The following is a 13,961-nucleotide window of genomic DNA, read 5'->3' on the forward strand; positions in this document are numbered from 1 at the left end:
GGGCACTAGATTAATATGTTAGTCCCAAAAATAATATAAAAATTTGCCAAAAGTATATGAAAGTTGTAGAATATTAGAATGAAACAATCAAAAATTATAGATACGACAGAGACATATCATGCTATCGGAAGTTTACTCCCTAGCAATGATTATCCTTGATAATTATCTGTCGTGTAGGGAAAATAAAAGCACTTCAAGGAGGATTGGAAATCATGCCTCTCTAAACGAGACATCGCACTCCTTGTTTCTATATATGCTTGTTGGTTAGATATTTTATAATGATTATCTTTCTCTATCTAACCTTGTAGAAGAAGAAAGTTGCTTCAGATTATTTCTCTTGTGTTTCAAGAGAAAATTATTTCTATCTATCAAGTTGTTTTCCTTGCACTTCTCCTTTGTAACATCTTTGTTGCAGGAGAACTTCATCTGAAGCATATCTACTACGAGCAATATATCTATAATTCCTTTGCTCTGATTTCCTCATGTATCTAACTTGCAGAAATCTTATATCTCGAGTGGATTCTAGATTAAAATTGTGTTCTGAGAAAATCTTCATGGCTTATCCTTTGTCATAAATCATTTCAAAGTATTCACTTTATCTAACAAATCTTCTTAAAGATTGTGTGTGACAGGAAACACCTCAGACACTATCCAGTGTATTGAAGAGACCACGATTGAGATCATGTGTCAATATCACTCGTACAAAGATTCACATCGCTGCCTTCCATTTCTGTCATCTATGCATCTCATGCATATCTTCAGGGGGAGCGTATTTTATCTTCGTAATTATCCCTCGTCTTTCATTATCCTTCGCATTCCATTTCATTCACTTATCTATCCTTTGATGTGTTCTGTTTTGCCAACAATCATCCAAAAAGGGGGAGATTGTTGGTGCAACTATTGCCCTCCTGTGTTTTGGAGATTGTTGACAGAAACAGGCATGGACTGATTTGTTTGCTAGTGCATACAGAGAGAAATAGTCCATGCAGAACCAAAGAGAATGCTATCTCCGGTGTCAAGTTCGAGGAACTTCACCGAAGAATATCTGCGTTGCAGATAAGAATGGGCTACATCTATTGAAGACATGTTGGCGAGAAGATTGATGTGAAGGAGTTAGCCCCTCAAAAATTATTGCTGACGTAAAGCAATTAGTTCAAAGCTTCTGTCCGAAGAAAAATGACTGCAGCATATGGAAGTCAAAGACAAAGTGAAGATGTAATATTCATTTCGTTGTTGTTCTTTCATTTATTTGAGTCATAGGACCTCCGTACTGTTAAGAGGGGTATGGTTCTCGTAGCTTAGATCCATTGTGATGCTTAGCCCAAAACCTATGAAAGATGCGAGAGAAATCTCTTATGCTTCGAATGATTACCTGGCAGCAGTAGACATTGTTCTTCATGTTGTAGGAGATATCTTTCAAATGAAGGAGTTAGCTTTACTTGCTCCGCAAGTAGTGTTACCATTGTGCTCAATTTCCGACCATTGGACTCGTGTCATTCAGCCATTGGCTGCTCCACATGTCCAATTTGGTCATTTCTGTTCAGGGAAGGCTGCGGCTATAAATAGCCACCCCGCTCCAACATCGTTCGTTGGCTACTCCGCTTATGATTTCCGAGAAGATTGATTGAGCATCCCCTCTCCGAGTGATTTGAGTTTAAGATCCACCGAGAGAAAAATCAAGAGCCCAAACTTAGATAATGGTTGAGCATCACAGTAGTTATGAGTTATGAGTTAGAGTTCTTGTACCTAGAGTAGTTATGAGTTAGAGCTCTTGAGAGTTGCACACTCTCTAGACGGATAGGTGTCGGCTCGAGTGTTGAAGAGTTGTTGTCTTCACCGAGCTAGATCTTCAGCAACCAAGAGTGACTGTTGTTTTCAAAGGTCGATCGAAGGTTTGGAGATCGCCAACAAGTATCTACGATGAGTGAAATCAACTAGAGTCTGATCAGCTCTGAGTTGAAGGAGAATAGGGCGAAGAGAGTTTATCTTTTGTGTTAAATCACAACCCCTCCAACCAGACGTAGTTCTTTGGCAGAAGGGCAAACTGGTCTACCAAATCCAGTTGTCGCCATCGAGCACCACTAGTTCTATCTACTTTACTGCATAATTTCAGCAGTTTACTTTCGTGCTCTGTGACAATAGTTTATCTGATCTAGTTACAACTGTTGCATATCACTCGTATCAATCATTTCTCTCGTTCCCATCTGATTATCTTTCATTGCTTATCTTGATGAATCCTTTTAGTAGCATTCATTTCCATTCGCACTTGTTATTTTTGGAAGTGTTGTCCCCATGTCATATGTCATTTACTTCGTCTTAGTTATCTCTCGCATATTCCACCCATAGTTCTACCCAGTGCTATCTTATGCTAATGTATCTGTTTGTTTATTGCATTACAATAGTTATTGTCAAACCTGTGGTAGCCTATACTCAATCTATTGTTGCTCGCTATCTTGAAGGAACTGATCCTCAGTATCGAGTTTGATTAAGTTATTTTCCATCATACCTTATTTCCGCTGCTGCGTTTGGGTTCGTCTCAAAATATTCGCAAGAATTTTTGAATCTCCCATTCAAACCCCCCTGGTTGATATACTCTCGGTCCTAACATCGGCCTTGAATCCCAACTGGGCAGGGGTCGCGACGCCAAGATACCGAGTGGCAGCGCTGCATTTGTTGGACCCGACGTCCATCGTGAGTTGTTTGGTCTTTTTTTCAGGTAGCTATGTTTTTATGTTTCGGGCCCAACTTGAACCTCCTGTTGAAAAGAGTGAAAGTCTCATTAACAACATGCTAGAAAATATGAGACAGAGCAAGACAATATTATTTATTGCCATGAATAACATTACTTACAGATAAATGGTCGAGAAAGATCTTAAACTGGTTTTCATTTTGTCATTCGGTACCAGATCCATGGTGGAAGGATGTGTCCATGGGACATCTGGCCTGCCCACGCTTGCCTCCGCCTGCCTAGTCGTTCACCCTGCCGGGCGACCTGCCCGGATGCCTCATCATCTGCTTGCAAAGCACTTGTCCAGACTTTGTCAAGCAAGCAATGTGCAACACGTTTAATAAATGCCCCTTTTATAAATTAACCCCAAGATCCATCTAAAATCGGTTGCAAATGAGCAACCGAACCACTCAAGATGGATATGCCTTTGGACACGGCTGATTTGCAGCTAACCTTTTGTGTTCGTGTCCCCGGGCACACCCATTCGTCCTCAAGTTGTGCCGTCTATTTAGCCAGCCTTCCCGAGATACTTAAGTGGTGTTTGGTTCTCTAGTCCTAAGACTTTTTCTAGTCCCTCGGACTTTTTAAAAAAGACTCTCAAGGAGGTACTTCTAAGGACTTTTAGCAAAAAATCCCAAAAAAGTCTCATCATGTTTGGTTTGCTAGAGACTTTTTTTAGTTCCAATATCAAAAAGTTCCTGGAACCAAACACCTCCTTACATGTCCGGAGTTAGTTCATTGGGTCCTGACAGGGGACCTCCTATCTGCCGCATTCTGCGGCAGACTGGAGGGGCTTCGCACAGGGGGTGCTTCGTTTGGACCGGCCCACGAAGGAGCAGCTACTGACGTAAAATACAACGAAAAAATGTGAGGGCGACTGGAGAATCGAACTCGAGACCTCCCGCTTAATACCCGCGTGCGGTAGCCATTGCACCACTAAACGTTCTTTGCCAACACTAGGCAGCAAATACTATAAGAACATAATCCACGACAGATCTAAGCTTTTATAGAAGTTCAAACGCAGTTCATTCTTTTTTTGCAGGAAAAACGCAGTTCGTTTTCAAAACCCGTATCTTTTTTTGAACGCAGACAATTCCAAAAATAGCGAATAATTTTTTTTAAATGTTGAACATTTTTTGACCTTTGATTTTTTTTGAAAAGCAGCAAAGTTTTTTTTAATGTTGAACAAATTTTGCAAAACAAGAACATTTCATAAAATTTTAAACGAAAAATAGAAAAAGCGAACATTTTTTGAAACTTGGAACAAAATTTGAAGAAAGCGAACATATTTTTGGATCTGTGAACAATTTTTGAGAAAGGGAACATTTTTTGTAACTCTGAACAAAATTTGGCAATGCGAACATTATTTTGAATTGTTAACATTTTTTGAAAATGCGAACAAGATTTGAAACTCGAACATTTTTTTGAAGCTTGGAACAAAATTTGAAGAAAGCGAACATATTTTTGGATCTGTGAACAATTTTTGAGAAAGGGAACATTTTTTGTAACTCTAAACAAAATTTGGCAATGCGAACATTATTTCGAATTGTGAACATTTTTTGAAAATGCGAACAAGATTTGAAACTCGAACATTTTTTGAATTAATTTTAAAAAGATTTCAAATGTGAACAAAATTTTGAAAATCAGAACAAACAAACAAAGAAAGCATGAAAATTTTCGAAATTCTGAACAAAATTTTGTAATGTGAACACTATTTCAGAAATATGAACAATTTTTGACAAAAAGAACATTTTCAAAAATTCTGAACCATATTTGAACTTTTCGAAAAGCTTACAAAGAAAAAGTAAAAAATATTGAAAAAGAAAAACAAAGAAAACAAGAAAGAACAGAATAAGACTGAAGAAAAAACAGTACAAGGAACATATGGGTTTTTCGTCGCTCTTAGTTTCTTTAAGTTTAGCATTGCTTTCTTACAGATCCACGAGCCGATCACGGTGGCTAGCGAGTGTGTATCACTACTGGAGGTCGTAGGTTCTATCCCTAGCGCCATTGGTTTTTTGCGGTTCATCTCGCGAGGCGAAATCACTCAAATTGGCCGGCCCAGGGTGAGCTGCGCCCTGTGCGAAGCGGCGACTACTTGCCGCAGTAAGCGGCGAATAGGGAATTCCTCCTGGCAGACGCCCCCACACGACTGACATAAGGTGGTGGCGTGTTCTGGGCCCGGGACGCCACCGGCCCATTTGGTCGTGGCCCAAGGAGTTGGTCCACCCTAGCAACGACCAGAAGTAGAGCCTCGCACGAAAACCCTTGCAGCAGGCGCACCCGCCGCCGCCACCACCACCAGCTCGCCGCCCACCGGCGCCCCAGCCAGCGGCAGAAGCCGGGAGAAAGAAGATAATGACCTCGCTAAAATGTCAGCGCAAGAAATCTCCATCAAATCGGCAACCATGAATCGAGCCCCACGCTTCTCCTTTCTCAGCTAAGATCCTGTAACTGAAACCTCTGTTCATGAATGTTAAGATACCTACCTGAAAAGGTCCAAATGCAATCACATGCCTTCTTTCCCTGATGATTTGTCATTAGCACTGATAAGTTGCACGATGATTCATTACTTCCACCAGCCAGTAGGTTATACATCTGTAAGGGTTCAAACATCCATGCAAGGTTAGTGGGTCTGGAGGGTGCAGCACCGAAGAAATGCATGCGTTTCTCAGATGATCTGTCTCTACAGTGGGTACTCCAGGTGTCCTTAATTTTTCTGTTTGGATCTTAGTGTTGAAATAATCTCAAAAGCCAAACTGGGTTAGTTGGGTGCAATGGCAAAAAAGGCAAACATAATGTTTCAAGCACATTTATCTTGACTCCCATGCCAGGAGAATCTTCTGTTGCTACGCTCCAAATATCTATGCCAACTTAGCTAATCAACCAGAAGCAACCTGAGCTAAGAACAACCAAAGATCTCCAACCAAACTTGGCACCTATAAATAATCCTCATGATGGAATACTTGATCCCATCAGTTTCAGCACCAACAGCACATACTAAGTGTGCACAAATGGCTTCCATTGTGCCCCTTTTCTCTCTACTATCATTATTCTTGTGTTGTGTTCTTGCCAAGAAAGACATGAAAGTGGCCCCTTTGACAAATTGGGCTGATCATAGAGACCGATCTCTACAGTCAAATCATGTTTTCAGTGTGCTCAGATATGGGGCTTACGGGGATGGACGCCACGACGACACAAAGGTATGTATAATGCAAAACCAACTCAAAATACATAGCATAATTCATTTCACTAGAGATAGAAATGCATACGGAAGGTTTACCATGGGTTTCTTGCGCATCCACTTCTTGCAGGCATTGTCAAAGGCGTGGGCTGCAGCTTGCTCCTCTTTGAATCCTAGCACTGTGCTCATCCCCAAGGGCAAGAAATGCCTGACGAAGCATGTAACTTTCTTTGGCCCATGCAAATCCAGTATCAAGTTAATGGTGAGATAGATGAATAACAATAACATGCATACATTATTTTCTTCCATCAACTTTTGCAAACAAAGATGACAAGTTCTACCAAATTCCAGATTGAAGGTACTTTGGTAGCTCCTCCAAAGAGATCATACTGGATAGAGGATACCATTAGGCACTGGATTTTGTTCAGATCTGTGAGAGGTCTTACTGTCACCGGTGGTGGGACCATTGATGGAAATGGAAAATTTTGGTGGCAGAACTCCTGCAAAGTAAACACAAAACTCGTAAGTATATTGAACTTCTGAGTTGTGCATTAATGAAAAACACTAGGAAAATATAATGTTTCACTGTCAACTTTAAAAAGTTTTAACTATTACAGCTTTCAATTTATTTTTTCCTGAAACATTTCTAATATGAATTGTTCTTTTCCTTGATAGCCTTGCAGGCAAGCTCCAACGGTGAGTGCACCTTCCAATCATCTTACATATTCCAATCGAGTAGCCTTGTTTTTCTTGCTTACATATTGGCTATCTTTCTTTTCACTTTCCAGGCTTTGACGTTCTATTCTTGTACAAATCTGAAAGTGAATAATTTAGAAGTGTTGAACAGCCAACAAATCCACATATCAATGGAGCGTTGCAGCGATGTAAGGATGTCACGCCTATCAATCAGAGCACCCAGCACTAGCCCCAACACCGACGGCATCCATATCGCCCATAGTAAGGATGTGAAAGTCATGGACTGTGCAATCAAGACTGGGGACGACTGCATGTCAATTGAGGATGGGACTGAGAATCTACATGTCAAGAACATCGTGTGTGGACCAGGGCATGGGATAAGCATTGGGAGCTTAGGTGATCGCAACTCTCAAGCTCAAGTTGCAAACATCACCATTGACGGGGTGCGACTGCACGACACGGCGAATGGAGCTCGTATCAAGACATGGCAGGGTGGGCGGGGTTATGCAAAGAATATTGTGTTCAAGAACATGATAATGGATAATGTACGGAACCCGATCATTATCGACCAGAACTACTGCGACTCGGCTACACCATGTAATAAACAGGTGAAAGAACATGACGACCATGATGGATTTATTCATTTGTTTATGTACATTGATTTTATTTTTTGTTGATTGTTTTCTGAGATAGCAACCCGCTCATACCAAGCGGTGTATGTACATAGATATAACCTGGTGTGTTATTCTTTTGTATAGAAAGTGGCTGTGGAGGTGAGCAATCTGTTGTTTAAGAACATTAGGGGGACAAGTGCCTCAAGAGAGGCTATCAAGCTCAGTTGCAGTAAAGCTGTACCTTGCCATGGGATAGCCTTGCACAACGTCAGGCTTACTCTAAAACGAGGGGGTGGTGATGCAAAGAGCACCTGTCAGAATGCAAAATGGAGGAAATTGGGAACAGTTATGCCACAGCCATGTAGTCTCAACGATTGAAAATATATGACAAGGATTTGAGACGGAATCGCTGAGGCCTGCCTAGTAGTAGTTGATAAGCAGAAAGGGTTATGTGTTTCGGTATGCTTCCTCTGATTCTCCAAGTGAAGCCATGCAATGGAATGATTCTGAGTGAAGTCATGCAATGGAAGGATACATGCTAACATTGAAATGTATAGAAGTAGCCAAGTAGGCACAATAGTTGGGGGCCTGGGGCTTACGGTGAAGAGTACCTGCATTTTTTTAGGCAGGGTACTTGCAATTTGATTGTAAAATGGACTGTTCCAAAGTATTTTGCATGCAATACTTGTAGTCATACATGAGAACAGTCTGTAACTAAAACAATTTCAAAGAGTAATACTGAACAGAACTTATGTACTTTTCTCTGGCTGATTATTTTCAAAATTTGAAAAGCACCTTGGATGGGCCAGGGCGAAGAGAAGAGATGCGGCAATTTAGCCAGAAAATAAGGTTTTCTTATCTGTTTGATATTCTCGATTGTCTGAATAATTCATTAATTTTGAGTCACTTGACTCAGTATGCAGTTGCTAAAACATGCTTCCGTTATGAACAATAACCACACGGGAAAAAAAGGAATAGTTAATGAAATCAGCTGGTATTAACCAAAAAAATCAGCTGGATGCCCACCTTATGGTTGAACATAGCCTTCAAATTGTAGTACAACACAGTATCCAAAAATTGTATTCCAAAAGAGCACAATATTAGCAAAATGTTGCTGCGATTTTTGCTCTGTAGTTCACAGATAGTGAGGCACAGATGATGATTGGGATGGCTCAGAGAGATCACTAAGGAAAATCAGTCTAATTAGAAATAAACGGTCGGTTTAGTCGTTACCTAGGCCTGGCTTCACCACACGTCCTTGGCCAAACCAACGGTGTGTGACAGCCCCACTGCCCCAGGATGGAGTTCATGACTTTTACCACCCCTAAAATGATGTAGTATAACACTACTGCTTCTGCCAAGCACAAGGAAAAGTTGGCACGCTATATATGATACACATTTTCCTTCCCTGAGAGAAAAACAGTAATCCTCACAACATCTGATGCGTACGTGAGCCCCCTCTATACAGGAAAACGGAAGATTCTCCTGAAGCTGATTACAGTGGGGCAAAAAAATGAGTCGGGCAAAGAAACAGATGCTTTCTTAGGAGGGCTAGCTTGCAGCTTCCTCCTGGGAGCTCGAGCTAGCAAGCACATCCCCAACTCCGACAGGTGGACCAATGCTGCAGCGATCGGTGTTGTGAACGGCAATGGCATCCTTCAGCTTCTGAAACTGTAAAGGAGAGACTTGATTTAATGAGAGCATACGGAACTTGGACAGAACTTTGCAGAGTATTTACTGGTGCCTATCTTCTGAACCCATAGTTGAACAACAAAACAATAAAGTGAAAACACTTTCAAAAGAAGCCTCTCTAGAAAAAAGATAATGTGTCTGGAGTTTCCGACAATCTGATACAGTACATTATGAGTTGTAACTAAAGATTACCTATTGTACAAGGTGAGCTATGAAGGGGGTGATGTATGGTTTACCTTAGCTAAGGAACATGAGAACGCCTCCAGTTGCCCATCGGCTCCGCGATAAAAATGGAAGAAAGGGAGGACCTTCACATTCAGTCGTTTACACATAGGTTTGTTTTCATCAAAATTTACTTTTAGGAATACGATATTAGGATTATCCGTGGCTGTCCTGCACAGCTGCATTGTGAATTGAGATGCCATTAGTTTCAGAACAGTATACATGTTAGGGAGATGCTATCAGATGGTAATCATAAACTACTTCCTCCGTTCCTAAATATTTGTCTTTATAGAGATTTCAACAAATGACTACATACGGAGCAAAATGAGTGAATCTACACTCTAAAGTGTGTCTATATACATCCGTATGTGGTAGTCCATTTGACATCTCTAAAAAGACAAGTATTTAGGAACGGAGGGAGTACTTATGTTTTAAGGAAAGCAAGTAGCACAAGGTTAAAAAAATGAACCTATGAAACCAATCAATCGACTCAGTATGGAGTTTATAAAAAGTGATTGCCACAAAAATGTCAAACAAAAAGTCTGTCACGGTAAAATCCATAAAGCGTCCATTAGTTCTTCAAAGTACCAATTGTCATGTGGGGCACGTCCTACAGGCGTGGGCCACGCGGCCAGGAGCAGCAGCCGTCGGCCGCATCAGGCGAGGCGTAGGCTGGGCAGGAGTCCTGGTCCTGATACATTAGTTCCTAGAATAAAAGACTAGTTTGTTACGTATAGGTTTCTAGTTTGTTAGCAGCCCATGGGGCCTTTATATATCGTATAATCAGCACCCTTTGAGGGCAAGCAATAAAGTTATTATCTCCTACCTCTTCCTCCGTCTCCTATCCTCTCCTCCCGCACCATTGAGCAGCCAGGCAAAAACCCTAGCGCTCCTATCCACCGAGACTACGAACTACGTAGTCGAGGCCCCGCTGTCTTGGGCACTGAGGCCCTTGACACCAATCATAAACTGGAAAGTCCTTGCTAAGCTAGATGCTAAGTTGCTAACAAGTTGGCAGTAAGAGCTTGTATTGTCATGAAGATGAGGTGGTCACCAAAACACATGACCTGGGCAAAGGTGAGCCGTCTCGTAATTGCAAGCAAGCAGCCTTTTTAAAGCAAGGGCAATTTCAGTCATGGTATTGACCTATGCAGCCAAGTCACTCGAGAACCATGAACCAAGCAAGATCTGCAACACTAACATAATGCCCAAAGCAAACCAATCAGCCAGCCATTGGCGATGATCTATACCCAACAGTTGCATGCCTATTAAACATAATGCAGCTACAGAAGGAACCAAATTGAGGGGCTGAGAAAAGAGCCACAAGGAGATGGTAAGACAATGAGTTTAGGATGGACAGTTCAGCAGGTAACAACTTATGCACACAAATTCAGTAGCTTCCGGAATCCAGGCCTTGTTACAGCCTCCAAAAGGCCATAAGCTTCTAGGTAAGAAACAACAGGTGTGTAATAACTTGGTAAAAAGAGAGAATCTAGGGAGTCCTAATCAGGAATACATCTACCTTGCAGCTTGGCCTCCTTTTCTTGTGAACTGTTAACTAACTGGTAATGCTTTCTACTCCCTCCTTCCCAAAATACAAGGCGTGGTTCACTTTTTTCTGGTCTTCGATGTATAGCTTTGATTATGATTTTCACTTATAGCATGTCTACAGAATTAGTACAAAGATATATGAAATAAAACTATTTTGCAAGACAAATACGATGAGACCACTTATACATGCTAGATTCATATAATTTTGTACTCCCTCCGTCCCATAATATAAGAGCGTTTTTGACAATAGTGCAGTGCCAAAAACGCGAAAATCCATCTCTGCACCCGAGCTCATCTGCACCCGTGCTGACGAGAAAAAAAATCAAAACAAATACTAGAAAAATTCAAAAAATTCCAATTTTTTTTGTGCGGTAGACAATTTGATGCATGAGGTCCGCTCTAATTTTCAAATCAGTTGGACATCTGAGAAGCTCTCAGCAAAAAATACAAATTGGGGATCTGTAAAAATGTTTACTGTTCATGTACTGTTTTGGCCTGATTTGTCTTTTTTGCTGAGAGTTGCTCAGATGTCCAAATGACTTGAAATGTGGAGCGGGCCTCACGCATCAAATTATCTACCGCACAAAAAAATGGAATTGTTGGAATTTGTTTTGAATTTTTTACGAATTTTTTTCTAACCGGGTGCAGATGAGCCTGGGCACCGAAACGCCCTACTCGTCAAAAACGCTCTTATATTATGGGACGGTAGGAGTATGTATTAGTGGTCAAAGTTGTGCATTAAAGACCATGCAAAGTCAAGTGCGCCATATATTTTGGGAAGGAGGGAGTACCAGCTAAATGCTAAACTGGCACACTCTTGTGATGATTGTCAAATCCTAAGTATGCTTAATAAATGTTCAAAAAAAGAATACTTAATAAATTAGCACTCTCTATCGTGACTAGAATGCAGAATAGGTGACCTGCGCATTGCTTGATTGTGACCTTTTATAGCAGGTTTGGCATAAAATTCCAGCGTTTGTTGTGCTGGTTCTATGACACTTGAGAACAGATTTGTCTGTGAACCTTGCAGGTGGCAAGAACCAAGAAAATCTCTGCCCAAGCAGCAAAGAACTTAAATGGAGTTATCTTACCCTTGGTGGAATCTCTAGGTGGACCAGGACCATGGAATTTTCAGCAACACAGTATTAGGCATGACCTCGTGTTCAACTTGATCCAGGAAGATTTCAGCAAAGGAATTGGCCTTAATTCAACACTATATGTCCATACCCACTAAGCATCTTGGCACCATAGTATTCAGCTATGCAGCGATCAATTAATATTTCTCTTCTATTTTAGAGAACAGTAACATCTTACGACTCACCAAAAACCTATTAAGGTCTCATCACGATGATGGATTGCTAAAGGAGTTATAACCATGGTATCCATGGTGCTAATGTCTTGTGAATAAGAGAGATAATATGTAGTATGTGTGTCTATGCATAAATTTTCAAGAGAGGGGGGAGATAAATGACAACGAAAGAGAAAAAAAAATATTCATTCTAAATTCAAGCCTTATATTTTGGAACAAGATTGCAGAAACTATAATCCTTACATTTTGAAATGAGAGAGACTGCTTTAGATCTAGCCCTAGTCTTGTAAAGATTGTAAATACCAATCTACCAATTATAAATGGAAAGGAAAATGTTTCCCTGTTTCTGTACAAGGTCATTGGCAACTCTGGAACAAGATCAAGAAACAAACAGTACTACAGTATTACACAAGCAACATACCTTCTAAATGACATCTATCCACACAACTATGTGAAGTCATAACTAGACATGTGAGAAACAAAATTTGAAAGAAAAGGCAATCAAGGCATGAAAAAATCAAACGTACATAGTTACATATATATCAGTACGAATTAATGGTAATTACCCTTGGGAAGAGTGCCCGGCAAGAACCACACCAAGTTCCATAAAACTCTACAATAACAAGCCTGTCGCCTGCATCCCTTAGTGCATCCAAAAACTCCTGTGTGGAGTGTATGTCAATCATATTTGCACCAGCGTTCTTTTCCCACCATTTAGGTTGCTCACCAGTCTCTGAACGCACTGCGGCATGGGCCTAGCACGAGAACAATGGAAAGTCCAAAGATATCAAACACTCTCAGCAATCAGTTGCATAAATTAAGCAGTAACCCTATCCGTGTCCCAAGCATGTAAATGCAAGAAGCCTTTCTAGTTTCAGTCATAAAGAACTTCAACCAAGGATGAAGTAACATAGTCTGAAGTATATTCACAATTTCCAATATCCGCGTGTACAATTCTCAGGGAGGGTGAGGTGAATGTGATTCATATAGCCCAAATCAAGCAAATAGTGTGTAAATGCCATCGATTAGACTCATTCCAACACCACAAATTAATCTATGGCTTGCAGGTGTATCTATTTTGTTTCCATAATGACAACTCTCCGCATGAATCAGCAACTAATCAGGATACTCTCCCTATTATGTATGTAATCCAGAAGGAAACCCCAATTAAACGATCAGAAGACTTCTCAAACCCCACGTTCCCAAACCGCCAAACCCTACATGAGACTCGAGCTTCCCTCATCACAACAGCGCAAAAACCCTTAACAGCGCAGAAGTCCTCTCTCCGAGGAAGCCACAGGAGAAAAAGAGCGCGCACGCACCATGAGCCGGTGTGGCCGCCCAGGCGGGGCGGCAGCCGCCAAGCGCGTGACCCGCAGGTCGGCGCGTGGGGCGGGTGAGAGGACCCCGTGGGAGGACGGCGACGAGGAGGCGGTGGTGGAAGCACCGAAGCGGCGGGGGAGGTGGTGGAGGAGGGCCTCGGCCATGTGCTCTGCGTCGCTCCGGGACGGGTCCAACGACTCCGGCGAGCACACCTAGACCGCCGCCGCAACGACCGAACTATTTGGTATCGGAGACGGGAGCATCCGATGAGGCGTCGCTGCAAGCGGGCTGTATGCGGCACTAGTCGGCTCCTGCCGTCTCCACCGCCTCCTTCCTTGGTTGCGGTGGGGGGAGGAGCGAGGGTCAGAGATTGTGGCCGTGTGGTGGAGACGGTAGCGGCTGGCTCTTTCGCGTGGATGGGGAGCTGAGTGCCACTAATAAGTGGGGCCCAGGTAACAGACAGCAGCTTGTCCCATTCGAAATTTAGAATTCGAAATGGCCTTGCTCGAAGAAGATCTGGGCTCTACGTGCGATCGTGCGATCCAGCATCCTCAGCCGTTTGATGTAAAACATGTGGTACAGGTAGATTGGCGTGGAATTCCACATACTTCGATGTTACATTTTGTACTTACACCCTGAACA

At 41.9% G+C, this 13,961-nt stretch overlaps 2 protein-coding genes and 1 long non-coding RNA gene across 3 annotated transcripts; 1 reads left to right on the forward strand and 2 right to left on the reverse strand.

Annotated features, from left to right (window-relative positions):
• Positions 1-5,098: 5,098 nt before the first annotated feature.
• On the reverse strand, positions 5,099-6,414 carry LOC123041615 (uncharacterized). Its single transcript, XR_006418576.1, has 3 exons — positions 6,254-6,414; positions 6,012-6,140; positions 5,099-5,326 (listed from the first exon to the last, which is right to left on the reverse strand). It is a non-coding gene; the product is annotated as an uncharacterized lncRNA (long non-coding RNA).
• Positions 5,287-8,031, forward strand: LOC123041593 (polygalacturonase). Its single transcript, XM_044464189.1, has 6 exons — positions 5,287-5,931; positions 6,043-6,174; positions 6,264-6,434; positions 6,588-6,608; positions 6,701-7,216; positions 7,367-8,031. Exons 1-6 carry the CDS (start codon positions 5,683-5,685, stop codon positions 7,598-7,600), a joined length of 1,323 nt encoding a protein of 440 aa, XP_044320124.1. The 5' UTR covers positions 5,287-5,682; the 3' UTR covers positions 7,601-8,031.
• A 578-nt stretch (positions 8,032-8,609) lies between these two features.
• LOC123041604 (thioredoxin-like 2, chloroplastic) lies at positions 8,610-13,733 on the reverse strand. The gene is made up of 4 exons (XM_044464197.1): positions 13,319-13,733; positions 12,563-12,751; positions 9,151-9,315; positions 8,610-8,893 (listed from the first exon to the last, which is right to left on the reverse strand). The coding sequence occupies exons 1-4, from the start codon at positions 13,481-13,483 to the stop codon at positions 8,774-8,776; spliced, it is 639 nt and encodes a 212-aa protein (XP_044320132.1). The 5' UTR covers positions 13,484-13,733; the 3' UTR covers positions 8,610-8,773.
• Between the last annotated feature and the right edge of the window lie 228 nt (positions 13,734-13,961).

This window comes from Triticum aestivum, chromosome 1A (assembly GCF_018294505.1).
Source record: "Triticum aestivum cultivar Chinese Spring chromosome 1A, IWGSC CS RefSeq v2.1, whole genome shotgun sequence".
Lineage (NCBI taxonomy): Eukaryota > Viridiplantae > Streptophyta > Magnoliopsida > Poales > Poaceae > Triticum > Triticum aestivum.